General features: G+C 32.9%; 1 protein-coding gene and 1 long non-coding RNA gene across 2 annotated transcripts in view; both read right to left on the bottom strand.

Annotated features, from left to right (window-relative positions):
- Nucleotides 1-1,743: 1,743 nt before the first annotated feature.
- LOC126883396 (uncharacterized) lies at nt 1,744-4,535 on the bottom strand. Its single transcript, XR_007697635.1, has 3 exons — nt 4,186-4,535; nt 3,836-4,086; nt 1,744-3,070 (listed from the first exon to the last, which is right to left on the bottom strand). It is a non-coding gene; the product is annotated as an uncharacterized LOC126883396 (long non-coding RNA).
- Nucleotides 4,536-6,096: 1,561 nt separating this feature from the next.
- The window catches only part of LOC114325447 (shootin-1), a 105,750-nt gene continuing 95,499 nt past the window's right edge, over nt 6,097-16,347 (bottom strand). Inside the window, exons 4-7 of the mRNA XM_028273524.2 lie at nt 13,466-13,629; nt 12,957-13,143; nt 8,704-8,979; nt 6,097-6,458 (exon numbers count right to left, since the gene is read on the bottom strand). Of these exons, the coding sequence (XP_028129325.1) occupies nt 6,222-6,458; nt 8,704-8,979; nt 12,957-13,143; nt 13,466-13,629 (864 nt within the window). The 3' untranslated portion in view covers nt 6,097-6,221. The remainder of the gene's footprint in view (nt 6,459-8,703; nt 8,980-12,956; nt 13,144-13,465; nt 13,630-16,347) is intronic.

Below are 16,347 nucleotides of genomic sequence, written 5' to 3'. Positions count from 1 at the left end.
TTTGTTTTTGCGCATGTTTTGATGTTTTGCCGCTAGGGGAAACAAATATGCGGGCAAAAAAATTGTTTGAAATTCCACTTGTTTCCCGTGATAATGAACATGATAATAAAATGTTTGGAATTTTGCGAGAGTGTTTTTTAAAAGTTAGATAATCTTCTGGCCCAACCGAAAATAAACATTTTTACTTAAACGTGTGTATTTTTAAATTATAATTAACAAGACGTGTATATTGGTTAATTTTTGGTTTTCTGGTTTATAATAAATAACTCGATAAAAATGGTTGGATCATGCAGTGCATTTAGTTGTGCTACAAAAAATTCAGAGACAGAATGTGTATTTCGGTGAGTATCAAAAGCTTATTAATTTAAACATGGTATTTATTGGCAACTATTTATTTCAATAATTAATGCTAAAATAGTCAATGGCATTGTTCTGGCTGTAGTCCTTCTTCAAGCAATGTTTTCTCTTTAATATGATTTCTATGTTTTATTACGTTTTAATAATACCACTAGAGAAGTGCCATTTTGTTCGTTTTTCTCCTTCTTCTTCTTCATTTGTATAAGCAATTCTGCTTGTTTATTCGGCCGATACTTTTTCTACCGATTGGTGATTTATCTCTTGATTTTAATCACACGGGTCAGCCTCATTCTGCTTATGTGGTTATTAAATTATTTATTTCTATTTAGTGTTCATTCGCGTATACACTGTACTTTACATTGTCTTCTTAATGTCTTCACTCATCTTTCGATCTCTCAACGTATTTCCTGTAATTCTTCTCAGTACTCTCATTTCCGCCGTTTCTATAGTGATCTTTATGTTGCGGCTGTATTATCGGGTCCTCTGTTTCTGATGCATATGACATTATTGTTCTTAAACTGGCTTTGTAAATTCTCGACTTCATCTCAGTAGTGTTAATGTCATCAGTTTCGCCATATGTGTTCTTAAGGCATTCTGTCTGCAAGTCTATTTGCTTTGTACTTGATTTCTTACTTCTGTGAATAGGTCTTCGTAGCTGGATAGTGATAGTGTAATTCCAAGGTATTTTATCTCCATTACTTGTTCAATACTGATGTCATAAACTTCTATTTTACATCTGCAGATGGGCAACCAAATAACGTTTATAAAACGTTGAAAAAACGTCATAATTATCACCAAACGACGTCAGTTTATCACGTTTTTTCGACGTCGAAGATCACGTGAATATGTCCCACCATAAGTCACGTCATTTTTATCACGTTTTAAATACGTGATATCAAAAACGTAGTTTTTACGTCGATTTTGCGTCGTTTTTTAGATTTAATTTTCATTTTATGGTTTTAGAAATACACAATAATTGAATGGGTCCACCACATGGTTTGTTTTTGAGAAGTCAAAGAAAAAGTTTTATATTGTGATAATGGTGAGTTTATACATTTTAAAGGTGAGTAATACAGTTTTTATTTTGTATTTAAAAACTGTATTACTAACCCTTAAAATATATAAACTCACCATCATCACAATATTAAAACTTTTTCTTTGACTTCTCAAAAACAAACCATGTGGCGTTTACGTTATTCGACAGGCCCATTCAATTATTCGTATGGGCATTGTTAGTATTGCAATTTTTCCATTTAAGTAAAACCAAATGGAAGGCTTGTTAAAATGCATAGAATTACAATATCCTCAATGCAACATATATAACATACATAGAATTTTCACTTTTTATATTATAAATATGTACTGTGTCAAAAGTGAAACAACACATAAACTAATAAATCATTTATTAACAAATTAAACATTTAAGTCACAATGTAATAACAAACTTAAGTTTAAACCATTTAAGTTATATAATATATATAATATATATAATTATTATAATTATACCACACATTTTAAAGGTACGATTCTGACAACGACTGCAGATGGCAGTTACAGTTGTCACCATGACAGACGTCATTATTTTGCACTAATAATTTGCATAATTATTAGCAACTGACGTTCTGCCGGATAGCAGTTGCAGTCAGATGTCGGAATCAGTCTCGTACAGATAAATAGTGCAAAGTAGTAACGTCCATAACGCCGAGAACTGCAACTGATGTTTGCAGGTGCTGTCTGCAGTCGTTATCGGAGTCGTACCTTTAGTCAAAAATAAATACATACAAATAAGACCCAATATATTGAATTTCAATGAAAACTATCTGCTTTATATTTATAAATTTTAAAGAAGGCGATTGAATGATAAAAAATAGGACAAAACTATAATAGTCTGTGTTCTCACATTTATATTTCCATACTCTTATAATCCTCAAAATGATTTCAAATAATTATTACAAATTTTTGCATACAAAAAGATCCACAGACACCTGAAAAATATATTTTTTGATTAAGGGACTGTAATGACCAAATTAAAATGATAAAAACAATTTACATGTGATATCTGATAATACACACTTAAAAGACTAATAGGGCTTTTTATCGACTGTCATTTGTTTCGAGCATCTGTCATGTGTCACATAATATTAATATATCTACGCGATATGTCTTTGGTGTGTATCATTGGTATATACCAATAACGTATGATGTAGATATAATATTAATATTATGTGACACATGACAGAAGCTCGAAACAAATGACTGTGAATGAAAAGCCCTATACATAAATACTCATGATGAAGAAGTACATTATAATTAAAAATGACTAACAATTTTCATATCGCTGCAACATGAAGACAAAGCCGTCTTATATTGCAGTTCGTTTAGAGAGCGCAACAAGCACTCTGACTGAACAGCTTGAAAACTCATTAGTTTTTCACCAGAGAATGTACATAGCTGTAACCATGGACGTATAAATAAAGACGTATATAAATATCTTTATTTATACGTCCATGGCTGTAACATATGTACATGCATTGGGTTCTTCTTCTTCTGTCTTGCTGTGGGCATACTCAGCTGCAAATAAGATTGCTGCAATATGGCTGCAAACTTCACTATTACCGGCAATACACATACAATGTGCATTTGCTATGCCATTGGAACTGGCTATCACCCAAGCATCTAGTGGTTTAGCATTAGCTTTTTGGGAATTCTTCACCTAAAAAAAATATTTTATCTTTGTGGGAATGCTTCAACTACAAAAATTTATTTTCATTAGAGTATTTGCGTTCTTTACAATGATTGAGAATATTTTAAAATAAGACATTCATATAATATAATTTTAGAACAAACAATGATGACTGTTTATTATTCTCTTTTCTATCATAGCAATTACATGTCGTCGACCTAATCTGTAAACTGTAACTCCATTTATCCAAATTTTACAGAGGCACAAAAAATTATTTCTCTAAATATGACTAATGCGAATACTACGTATCTCCCATTTTAAAAGATAGAATGCTGAAATGGAATATTTTATAGATAGGTACTAACATTTGTACCTATATTGTTTAATGAGTGTATTAATATTATTTACCACCAACTCTTTCTTTAAAATATCACTTTCTAAACAGTGAGGTCAATCGTGTGGTATGACAAACTGGGGAGTTACATATTTTTCGTACTAAATTTACTGCAAGGGAGATCGGTGTATACGAAGATGTCACTATTTACACTTCTGGTAAAAATATGCATGTGCATCCTTTTTTAAACGAGTAGGGATTTTTTCAAATAAATGGCAGTAATAACTCATTTTCAGAGAAATATTGAGTTACACAGTTTACAAATTAGGACGACAATATGTCTGGTTTCATACAGATATATAAACGTAAATAAATGTAATATTTAAAACCCATTTATCTGAAAGACACTAATACTGTTATCTATATATTTTTAATGGTGAATAAATAAAATAAAGACTTACCTTTCCAACAATAATATAAAAATCATCAAAACATCAAATGTTTCAAAACAAATCCAGTTGTGAAGGCTTTTATGTGCCTGAAGGCTTTTATATGCTTTCATCTGCTGCTTAAAGTAGTAACTGTGAGACTCTACCAATCTATCTATAATAGCATTATAACAGTAATTGATGGAATGCACTGTAAAATCCAATTCTGATGACTGAATTGTATATGGATCTAAATCTCCAATTATTTTCAGCTTCAATGAATTCTAAAACAATAAAAGAAATAATGTTATTGCTTGCAAAATTCGTCATTATTGATACATATCAGGGAAAAATGAATAGTGAATAAAAATTGTTTCGCCTACCTTTCTAAAACATCTGAGGAGTTTCCAATAATAATTTCCTTAAATAGGTAATCACTTTGCATTGTGGTAAATTTATAAAATTTACAAATAACAAACAAAAGTTTTAAAAAATACACACAAAACAGCCAACAAAATCCAAATGAATCCAAAATAGGCAAAATACTAGGACTAGGATAAACAAACGACAACGATACAAACATAACCTTAGTTTTGTAACTTTTAAGCTCCAAGCTCCTCCCAATTTCGTGACGTCAGACTTAGGCTGGCTGAAATAAAAACGTCTTTTAAACGTATTTTAACGTCATTAATCTTACGTATTTAAAATCATCTACAAAAGACGTCGATATGACGTAATGTTCAACCACGTGTATATATTCCACCAAATACTGACGTTTCCCCGACGTTGTTGACGTCACTTGGTTGCCTGGGGATTGGTCCTTTACCGATTACTATTGTTTTAGTTTTCTGAGATGAAATTGTCATATCGACGGCCTAATTAACAAACCACGTAACTCCAAAAAAATCGAATTTTGGATTTTAATGTTATTACAATGATCTATAGTAGCTCTACATTGCTGCCTGAACAATAAACTCCAAAAAAATTTAACTAATTCTAGAAATCATAAAAACAAAACACGTATCTTTTTGGTGGGAAATTTGTTAATGCAAACCTGGTAACTCCTGGCCACAGTATATAGGTTTATCGTATCAGCAAAACAACTGTGTCCTGGCTGTGGCAGCCTGTTCCATAGTGTAGCATGTGCGTTGTGTGGTGCTTGGCTGATTCATTCTGCCTGTGTAAATGTATGTTTCCAGTTCATCCAGTGACTCTCAAATTTGATGGTAAGTTACTTTAATGTTCTAACCTCAGCTTATTCTCGCCTGTTTAAGCTCAAATATATTAGCAAATCGATAAATTCCAAGGGCATTTGGAGGTAGGTATTTGGTTTGCTTACAAATCAAAATGTTTGGTTAGTTTCCTATTCAGCGGAGTTACGGGTATTGTTACTTACCAACGTACTCTTAAAGTAATACAACGTAAGTCCGTAACTAGATCTGGAAAAACTCCTAACTCCAATAAAGAATTTTATTAGGTATATTTATACAAAGAAAAGATCCTACTGATATTAGAATTATATTTATATTGGTGTTTTTAAAAATATAAAGTCAGTAAGTCCTACTTTTTCAAGTTTATTTAGTTTTTTGTTGCTCCTGTAAAAACAGGATAATGTGAGTTACGTGGTTTGTTAATTAGGCCGTCGATATTGAATACTTTTGCTTTTATGTTAAATCTGTGGACTAATATTTGTAGACTATCTTCATCTTACGCTATCAATATTGCGTCCTCTGCGTAAGAGAGTATTTTTACTTCTTTGTTTACCATTATGTATCATCTTCCTTTGTGGATAATTTTAATGATTTTATTCATAATTAAATTTAAGAGCATAGGGCTAAATAAGAATAGATATAATAATTAATAAATTAGGCAAGGTATGGGCCACTATGTGCATTGAGGTGTAACGCCAATATTAAGGATTGAGTGGTCCAGCCATTTTTGTCTGTCACATGTGCGGGATCGCTTGGTTAAAAGAGATAGGTATATATCCCACCTGTCGACTGCTTCTGCGTTACGCTTGTTTGTCCAGTAAGTATGCCTTGTCTGCCCTTAATATGTTTATGTAAATAAGCCCACTGTCTAGGTCTATAGGTTCTGTAAGTTGCCCATCCATTCTGACTTTGATTTTGTTGTTTTGGTAGATGTTTTCAATAGTTTTTATGATATCTAGGGGAACTTCTTTATTACACATAAGATGGATTACATCTTTGAGTCTTACGCTGTCAAATGATTTCTTCAAGTCAATCGTACGTAGAAATGCTGGTTATTTTTGTGTAATTCAAAATAGAAACGCATTCTTAATATATAAACTATCTTTACTGTAACAAAAATAATACAATATAGTAATACATATACAATATGTTACTAAATTACAATATAATCTAATGGTTAACATAAAACAAAGTAATGGTAATATATCTCATGCATTCACAGTTAAATCCCCATAGAATTGACTCTGCCTCTTTTTGGGTGCTCTCCTTAAGCTACCCAAAATATTAAGTAGTTCAGACACTGCTTTAGGCTGCTCCTTCTGTTCTTGCTTCTCCTTCTCCTTTTTGGCTTTCCTCAACGTGAACTGGCCCGCTTTTATGGCGTTAATGATGTCCTCGTTGACACCAGGAGCTGCAGCTGGCTTCTTGTCTGATTGGGTATTTTCCTGAAACAACAATGTAACACGTAAGAAAGAAGAATCATTACAAAATACGGATATTAGAAACCCATAATTAGAGTAGACCAACACAAATCCAAAGAGATTCCAATAAGAAGAGGAGTACGACAAGGATGTATACTATCCCCTCTACTTTTTTACATATTATGCTCAGAAGAAATATTTAGGGAGGCAGTAGAAGACATCAATGAATTTTTAAATAAAACACCCTGTAACTCAGAAGAGCCACATTTTATTTAAGTGATTGGGGTTCACTCTTGAGGGCCGGTTATTCGAACGCTAATCAACAATGATCACTATCAAATATTTAATTACTGTCACTAACTGTCTCAGCAAACAGACCGACGTGTTAATTACGTGAATTTTGGGTACATTTGTCACCAATATACGTAAATTGCTTACGTGAATTTCACGTGAAAATTTGGTTGGAATGTCACATTGAAAATACGTCTTTAAATTACGTGAATAACTCGTCTTCAATAGACGTGTTATTTACCTTAAATAGCAATAAAATGTTTCGGGAAATTCACGTTGCAAATACGTGTTGATTAACGTATCTTTTAGGGAATGTATATATTAGTATTCACGTGAAAGATACGTCCTCGGTTCACGTAAATAATTCGACCTTAATTAACTTATGAATCACGTAATTATTATCCTCATATGACATAAATAAAACAAGCATAATATAAAGTATTAACAATGTATTTATTTAGTAGAATTTAGAGACTTTAAAACATTTGTCTTGTATAATTATTATACAATATAATGAACCAAAAATGGTACCGACCTAAAGACACATTAAAAAATTTGCCAACACAAAATACAACACAGGTCACTTTTTATTTCTAGGAGGACACTTCGACACTTTCTTGTTTTTTTTCTAATTGCATCATCGGCACTTCAACCCTCGAGCAGTGAGGTGAACGTTAATACGAAAGACATTATTATAAATAAACCCGCCTAAAATAAAACGAAGGAAATAAAGCTCTTCATGTTTCACTTTCACTTTTTGTTGTGGTTGTGAGAAATGTGAGAAGCTGATATTAGATGTTATGATCATCAATTTTAAAAATCGATTATTTTAAATTACAGTTAAACTATTCTACTTACTTTAAATTAGTATTACGTATTTTCTTTTTGTTTTTAAATTTCTTCTACTATTAACTAATTGTTCTTACTAAAAATCTATTTCAATACCAGAATAATATAAAAAAAATCTTATCGAAACGTATCTATTATTCGATAAATCGATTAATTTAGTTTTCGAACCAACTATGTTAATCATATACCGTGGTCACGTGATAGTATTAAAAGGAGGAGAAAGGCTTGGTAGTACGTCATCACCGCGCGCGATTTGAAAATTAGACTCAACATCATTTTAGCTCCTGTGATATTTTTAAAGAAAAAAATAGCAAAAATAGCGTCAAATCAAGGTTGGATTGAAATGTTATGCTAAATGATTTTAAAAGCGAAATCATAAACTTTTTGTTTAAATATTGGTATTATTTACATTACATTTACGTGAAATATCTAATTTTTCGACGTCCATAAAATACAGTGAGTAAAATTCAAGCGATACGTATTTAACCAACACCGTTGTAAAATTTTGTTTTCCAAAATAATTCTCAAAATTTAACCAAAGGGAGTTATTTCTGTTTCGTGATTATTACGTGAAATAAACGTACCTTTTCGATGTAACCGACATTCACACCTATTATATAAAAAACATGTACTATATTCGTCATTATGATTTTATATTATTCTAATGTCAAACATGTATAAAGGAAGCCCTAATATATAGGTGAATGATTTGGCACTGAAATACGTTTTTTCCCGTCATAAATCACCGAGTTACGTATTCGTTGAAATTTGCCGTAAATTTAACGTAATCATCACGTAACTGGGCGGGCTCAAACCTGTTTGCTGGGGTCAATGTCAACTTTGATTGGGTTGCTGAAAACATAATTGATTATAATTATGAGATTAGTTAATCAATTAACATAACAATTATAACATAATTGATTAACTAATTTCATAATTGTAATCCATAATTATGTTTCAGCAACCCAAACAAAGTGGACGACAGTTGGTGACAGTAATTAAATATTTGATAATGATCATTTTTGATTAGCGTTCGAACAACCGGCCCTGACGTTTAGAATCTACAACTTAGATATTGGACATTTTTAATAAACCACCCTGTACAATGACACAAGTCACAAATGCTTACCTGTACTCCTATGCTTTCAGCAAGATCTGAAAGTGCCACTTTACTTCTTCTTCTCCTCAAAGGTACCGCTGGTGGATCTGAAGCAGGAAGTGAAAGGGGCGGTAACATCGGAGGTAGTGGGGGTGGTGGAGGCGGTGGTGGAGCGGGAGGAGCTTTCAGCTTTTCTTCAGCTCTTTCAGCACGTTCCGTTGCGGTTTGAAGCTCGGATTCCACGAGCTTCAATCGTTCTTCCAAGACTTCTATCTGAGCGTTGTTGTCTTGGTCTTCTAGACGTTCCTAAAAGTTAGAAGAAGAAGAATATAGAATAAATCGCTAAAAATTATGAACTTGTATTGCGCATTCAGAGATAGAATTGAATGCGCAAACTATAGAGGAATATCCTTGTTAGAGGTAATACATACAGTGAGCACGTAAAGGTTGGAATAAATTCATTTTCTCGAGAATGGACGATTTTGGAAAAAATCCCGAAACAGGTCAATTTTTATTTTTAAATTGCGACTTTTTGACATTTGTGTCAAACTAGTGACGTCACCCATCTGGGCGTGATGACGTCATCTATAATTTTTTTAAATGAGAATAGGGGTCGTGTGATAGCTTATTTGAAAGGTAATTCAATTGTCTATTCAGTATATAAACACTAACATAATTATTTACACAGGGTGTCCAACAATTTTTTTTTAATTAAATTTTTTGACATAAAAAGAAGAATGTGTAATTTATTCAACTCAAAATACATTTTACTGCTATCCGAAAATAATAAATAATGTTTATTTAACAAATAAATATCGTTTTTTGCTTAAATTCAATATTAAAGCCGCCACTCACCTTCCTCTTACAGTTGAACATTTAATTTAAGGGAAAAGCAATGATTATTTTTCAAATAAACATTTTTTTCTGTTTTATAAGAACAGTAAAATGTATTTTGGACTAAATAAATTCTTCTTCTTCATTCTTCTTTTTATGTCAATAAATTTAATTTAAAAAAAAAATTTAGACACCCTGTATAAATAGTCATGCAAATGTTTATAATACTGAATAGAGAATTAAATTACCTTTCAAATGAGCTATCACACGACCCCTATTCCCATTTAAAAATCATCGATGACGTCATCACGCCACCGTTACCAGATGGGTAACGTCAGTAGTATACATATGCCAAAAAGTTATAATTTAAAAATAAAAATTGACCTGGTTCGGAATTTTCTTCCCAAATCGTCCATTCTCGAGAAAATGAATTTATTCCAACCTTTACGTGCTCACTGTATATAAATATCTTCTGCATAAGAAGGAGGGAGGCAGTAACCAACGCCCCAAAACTGCGACAGACACAAATAATGAAACCTGGAGATCTAGGTAAGCCACTGCCGTCAAATTTGACTTCGAAACACCCTTTGAAGTGGTCATAAAAAACCACCAAATGAGTAAAGCAGTTGAACCGAAACTGGAAGATATGGTATGGTATATGGATGAATCTAAGATAGATGAAAGGATAGGAGTGGAAGTTACTGGGCCCAATTTCAGGTTATCGAATCTCTTAGAGACTATCTTTCAGGCAGAAATACATACTATAGACATTAGTGCCCAAGAACGTCGCAACGCTCGTAGGGTAAAAGGCATTATCTTATCAGACGGTCAAGCGCCTTAAAGGATCTAAAGGTATTTATTTGTAAGTCAAAGTTGATTTGGAACTGTAACAATCACTTGAAAACTGGTGGAACGCAACAAAGTAACTTTGATGTGGGTGCCAGGTCACAAGGGAACTTCAGGAAATGAGGAAGTTGACACCCTCGCAAAAGAAGAGGCTAATAGCCCATTACAGGGTCCGGAACCCTTCTGTGAACTATCGAAAAGCCAGAACAAAGAGGAACTCCGGACCTGGGAACTCAATCAACTACGACTACATTGGTCTACACTGCTATTCAATACAGTTCTAGAAAAAATTGTAGGGGATAGTAGGATAAATAGGTCCGGTACTTTTTTCTACAAAAAGCAGCAATACTTAGCATACGCTGATGATGTGGTTCTATTTGCAAGAGGTGGAAAATAACTATATATAGCAAAACTAACATAACTATATATAACTATGTATAGCAAAAGTACTGATTCGGGAAAGCTCTAAATTGGGCCTGAAAGTTAATATTAATAAATACATGTACATATATAGAAATATTTAGAGAAAAAAATGAATAAACTCCTTTAGATTATAGATGGAGGATAGATCAATTGTAGAAATCGAAAAAGTGGACGAATAGATGTACTTAGGCACCCTTATTGACCAGACATGTAAGGAAGCAACTGAAATTAACCTGAGACTGACCGAGAGCAACATATTATTATGTGCTGGGGCCATGAACAAATAATTAAGGTCAAAGACATATCTCATAATACAAAAATAAGAGACATGGACTATGAAAAAACCATAGAGAACAGATTGGAAGCATGAGAAAGAAAGATACTTCGCAGAATGTTTGGTGGAAAAGTGTTAGAGGGAGAATAAAGAAGACAATCTAGTGTACCAATTGTATGCTAACCCTCCAATAATAAAAGGACTGAAAAAACGTAGACTAGAATGGCTCTGACATCTAGTAGTCCAAGCTGTGGGTGAAAAATAGGTCGATTTCAGGATATAATTCAGGAATTTTTGAAACCTATTAGATGTTGTAAAGGACGATGGCAGGAATAACTTGTACTAAAATGTAACAAAAAATTTCAGGAGCTTTTTTATTTATGACGTTTTTCATTTGTTAAATTTGCAATTTTTAAAGATTTTTAATTTTGCAGCTTAGGATATTCATTTTAGAGGAAAACTTTTGAATAGAAAATTGTAGTGAATTCAAAAATCTACAATTTGAGCTATAACAAGTTTAATTTTGTTAATACATTATTGCAAAACAGCCTGCGAAAGGTCCAAAATGGCCGTTTTTTGCAATTGCATTATTTATTGTAAAAATAACTTTTATTTATTTTTTAAGGCTTTGAAATCAAGATCTTTCAATACCAAACATAAAAAAAATTATAGAGCCCGATTGGTAAACTTGTTGCTTAGATATTATAACTTGTTTATCCCAAGGGGTCAAATGTCGAAGGCTAACTTTTTGAAAAAAAACGTAGGGAGTTAATCCAAGATCCACTTTCCATCTAAAGACTTATATTTTCATATTTTTATGTAAATAAATGCGTAAAACATTTTTCAACCTCTTATTTCCGGTTTGAAAATAAGGGAGCAAATTTCGTTATAAAACTAAATTAAAGATTCAAAAGAAAATAAAAGTTTTCTACGACCAACTGAAGCCGAGATAATTGTTTTTGTTTTCTTAAATCGTAGTGACTTTATTTATAACAATTAAGGATTTTTTTTTTTATTTACATAAAGTACCTCGACAACTATGGCCATTGGTACAATTAAGGAATTATTTCACAGTCATTGACTAAAGAAAGACGTATATTATCTTAAAATAAAAATTATTTTAAACGAAAATTACATTTAATTATTAAAAAAGTGTAGTGTAGATTTATTATTCTGTACAAAAGTGATTTATTGTGTCGGTTGCCCTTAGCAACGGGTAGCAACTTATAGTACACTGAATCACGGTTTTTGCTATAAATTTTAAGACTTGAAATTTGGCAAATACATAGACAACATGTCAAACAATAAAAATGGTATTGGGCCTCTGTGTACTGTTGCCTTGGGGGTGACCTTCACCCCTTAGAAGGGGCGAAAAAATATACGTTCAAAATAAGTTAGGAAATAGATAAAACGTCTAATTCTAAGCAACTTTTGTTCTACAACATTTTCTCATTAAGTTAATTCTTTTCGAGTAATTTCTGAGTAAATACCTTCATTTTTCAAGAAAAAAACACGTTTTTAAGCGGTTTTTGACAAATAACTCAAAAAGTAAGTACTCTACTGAAAAATCATTCTTACATTCCCTTATAACACCTGATAGGTTTCAAAAATTCCTGAATTATATCACGTTTCTTCACCCACAGCCTGGGGTATAGAAAGAGTGCAAGGTAATAGACAAGTCAAGAATATTGGTTGGAGAGTACCTGAGGCAAAAAAAGAGAGGAGGGCCAAGAAAGAAATGCAGAGATGTAGTGATGGAAGCTGTCAGAGGGATCGGAGATGAAAGCTGGCAGCTAAGGACAGAAAACGACGGAAATTATCCATCCAACAATGGGCCTGAGAGGCCTGATAACGCTATACATACATACATGAACACGAACGTATTAAATTATCAAATAAATTTTACCTGTAGAATGGTAACTTCTTCGTCGTGTTTGTTCCTCTCGTCCTCTAGAGTCCTTTTTAAGTCTTCTATCTCTTGTAGCAACAATAAATAATTATCCGAACCTTCTGATTCATTCAGTCCTTGTAAAATCAACGTACTTTGATGTTTTAGCACGTTCTTCTCTCTCTTGTGGGCATCAGATTCTTTTCTAAAATTTCATACATGGTTTTACTAACACAACGATAGAAAAAAAAATTATTAAATAATGTAAATAACCTAAACTTGGACGACTTGAATTGCTAAAGAGTAAATAATCTATATACTGACTACACATATACAACTACTTATACCGTAACTGAGACAATATATCTATCTCTCTCTATCTGTCTCTCTCTCTCTCTCTCTCTCTCTCTCTCTCTCTCTCTCTCTCTCTCTCTCTCTCTCTCTCTCTCTCTCTCTCTCTCTCTCTCTCTCTCTCTTTGTTGTGTTAAACGTCTTCGTTGTGTTAAAATTTATACAATTACACTTACTTTAAATTTGTGAGATTTGTCCTATGTTCTTCTTCTAGCATTTGCAATTCCTTCATTTCTTTTTTCATCATCTCCATAACCCGTAAGGTTTGTTCGTGTTCCTTTTTTAACTCAAAAAGTTCTAATTCCAATTTGATGTTTTTCTGTCGCTCGGATTCCAAGTCCTGAATGAAAGAACACAAATAAATTGCATAATAAAACAATACTAGCAGAAAATATAACAAAATTCTGAGAAGACGTATCCGAAAATCTAAAACAAATATTGTTGGAATCAAGTTTCTGGTATCAATCTGAATTCCAGCCTTCTAAAATTTGCAAGGCAAACGAACGATGAATAAAGCAGACTAGGGAAAATCTAAAATTGCATTCCATCACCAGTCAATTAATCTAGGTAAAAGTCCAACGAAACCTGATTCCTTGTACCCAGATAGGAGTAAAACTAAAATCAAATAAAAGATAGTTAATATTTTATTCAGTTTCAGAAGCAACCAATATCCTCTTACGCTCGTTTCACTCTTTTGCGATCTTCGGAGATGCCTTTGTTCTGCTCTAAATCGTAACAAAAACTAACCGTTTTACTAAGCAAAATTATATGAAATAATTTGCTGCTTGAAACAAGGTTTTCGTTACAATTCAGAACAGACCAAAGGCATCTCTGAAGATCCCAAAAAAGTGAAACGTGCGTAAGAGGATATTTGTTGCTTCTGAAACTGAATAAAATATTAACCGTCTTTAAATTTTATTTTTTTAACTTTTTTTTTATTTTATAACAAAAATTGTTCAAAGTGCTAGTAACTATTTAATATAGCACATTTTACCAATGTTATTTAATTATAAGAATGTAATGTTCATACAAATATTTGAGAAAAATACAATTAAATCAATTTATTCGCATGACTAATCACCTCCAGGCCTCTTTGATATCAATAAATAAGCCAATTATGTTAATTAAACTCTTCGAGGCTAAAAATAAAGATGTTGTTATTTATGTATTGTACTCAATAAAATCAACTTATATTTGTTGACAAGAAGAATATAAAGCATATTATTAACGGTTTTAAACGCATTCCAAATTCAATAAAGATTTTTAGAACACGCACTAACAAATCAAAATGTAGGGATATGAGAATACCGATAAGAGACGATTATCTTACACATTATGTTTCGCAGACGACTAGGTAATGATGGCTCAAGATGAGGAAGATATCAGTTATATGGTAAGAAAGCTAAAAGAGGAATACAGAAAGGTGGAGCTGGAAAAAATATGAAGAAAACGGAATACTTAGCAATAGAGCGGAAGAAGACGTCAAAAATTTGGAAATAGGAGCGAACCTAGATCGCTAAGAGCGAAAGTTTGGGAAAACGAACGAAGAATTTGAAGTACCTATTAGAGTTTTATAATGTCGAAAAAAGTAACAACAAAAGAAGAGATCAAAAATGAATAATCATTTTCAATTTTGTTGCAACACGAAACTACAGCCGCATCATTATTCCAGTTCAATTAGAGAGTGCAGCAAGCACCTCTACCGGTTTCGAAACTTATTAGTCTCTCATCAGGAGACACATATTGCTCTCTCTGACCCAACTAGGACAAACCCCGGCGTGCAGTCACGGATTGCAATGAACGAAATGGCGGGGATGCCCCAGCGGCAACTGCTAGCAAAAGTTTAAGTTTTCAATCTAATAGCACATAAAACAACATCAAAAAATGTTGCTCTACATCCTACCAGGTTGAAAACAATGGAAACATTCTCTGGTAACACCTCCGAGGCTTCTAAAATTTGCAAACCATAACGGATTCTGAGACTAAGGAAGATGAGGGAATTTTACAATTTATAATTCATGTCCCATCTGCTCAGCACGGTAAAGTTCCAACGAGAATGGTTCTTCGTAAAAGAGGAGATAAAAAAGAATGTGTGTGTACTTTATACGCACGTAAGAAGTTATTCTTCTATTATATAATTTCAACGAAGTAAATATACTTAACAGGTTATTTGTATTTTATTTAAATATTTAACTTTCTTATTAACTCCGCCTATCCACTGTTGGGTGAACTGAGTAGCTCAGCAGCGGGTTGCCGGTCCCAAGCCCGGATAAAGGAGGAGGGTTCGAGGGTGAGGCTAGCGACCTACCACGGTAAAAACGAAAATGCTCATAGAACCGATCACCAAGCCTCGGATACCGGACAGAAACATTTTTTCAAGACGACTCTAGCAAAGAATAGGACTACGAAAAAGGATAAAGAATTAAGAATAGCATGCTGGAACATTAAGTCATGGACAAAGAGAGACCAACAGATACTAATAGAAATGAACACTCACAAAATAGATTTATGCGCGCTCTCCGAAACCAGAAGGAAAGGAAAGGGAACTTCAAAATACCAAGATTTCCTACTCATATACAGCGGAAAAGACAAGGGGGACTATGCTAGCTCAGGAGTGGGCCTTATAATCCACACGAAATTTGAAAAGAGCATAGAAAACATCGAATGTATCAACCATAGAATCCTGATGACGACTTTGAATATGGAAAACACTAAACTCCACATCATATCAGTCTACGCACCAGATATAAGTAAACTCGAGGGAGAGACCGAAGACTTCTATAATAAACTACAGGATGTAATCGGCAAGATACAGAATAACGAAAAAATAATTATTCTTGGAGATCTCAATGCAAGAATAGGAAACGACAGCATAGATAATATCAAACAACGATTTAACGAAGATACATTGAACCGAAATGGAGAGTACATTGTTGAATTCTGTACCCAAAATTTGTGGAGAATAAACAACACTTTTTTTCCACACAAACCCCAACACAAATACACGTGGCAAAACACGCAAGGCCAACAATCAACAATAGACTATATAATTACAAAT

This window comes from Diabrotica virgifera, chromosome 4, assembly GCF_917563875.1.
Source record: "Diabrotica virgifera virgifera chromosome 4, PGI_DIABVI_V3a".
Taxonomy (NCBI): domain Eukaryota; kingdom Metazoa; phylum Arthropoda; class Insecta; order Coleoptera; family Chrysomelidae; genus Diabrotica; species Diabrotica virgifera.
This window is presented reverse-complemented; position numbering and strand designations above follow the sequence as displayed.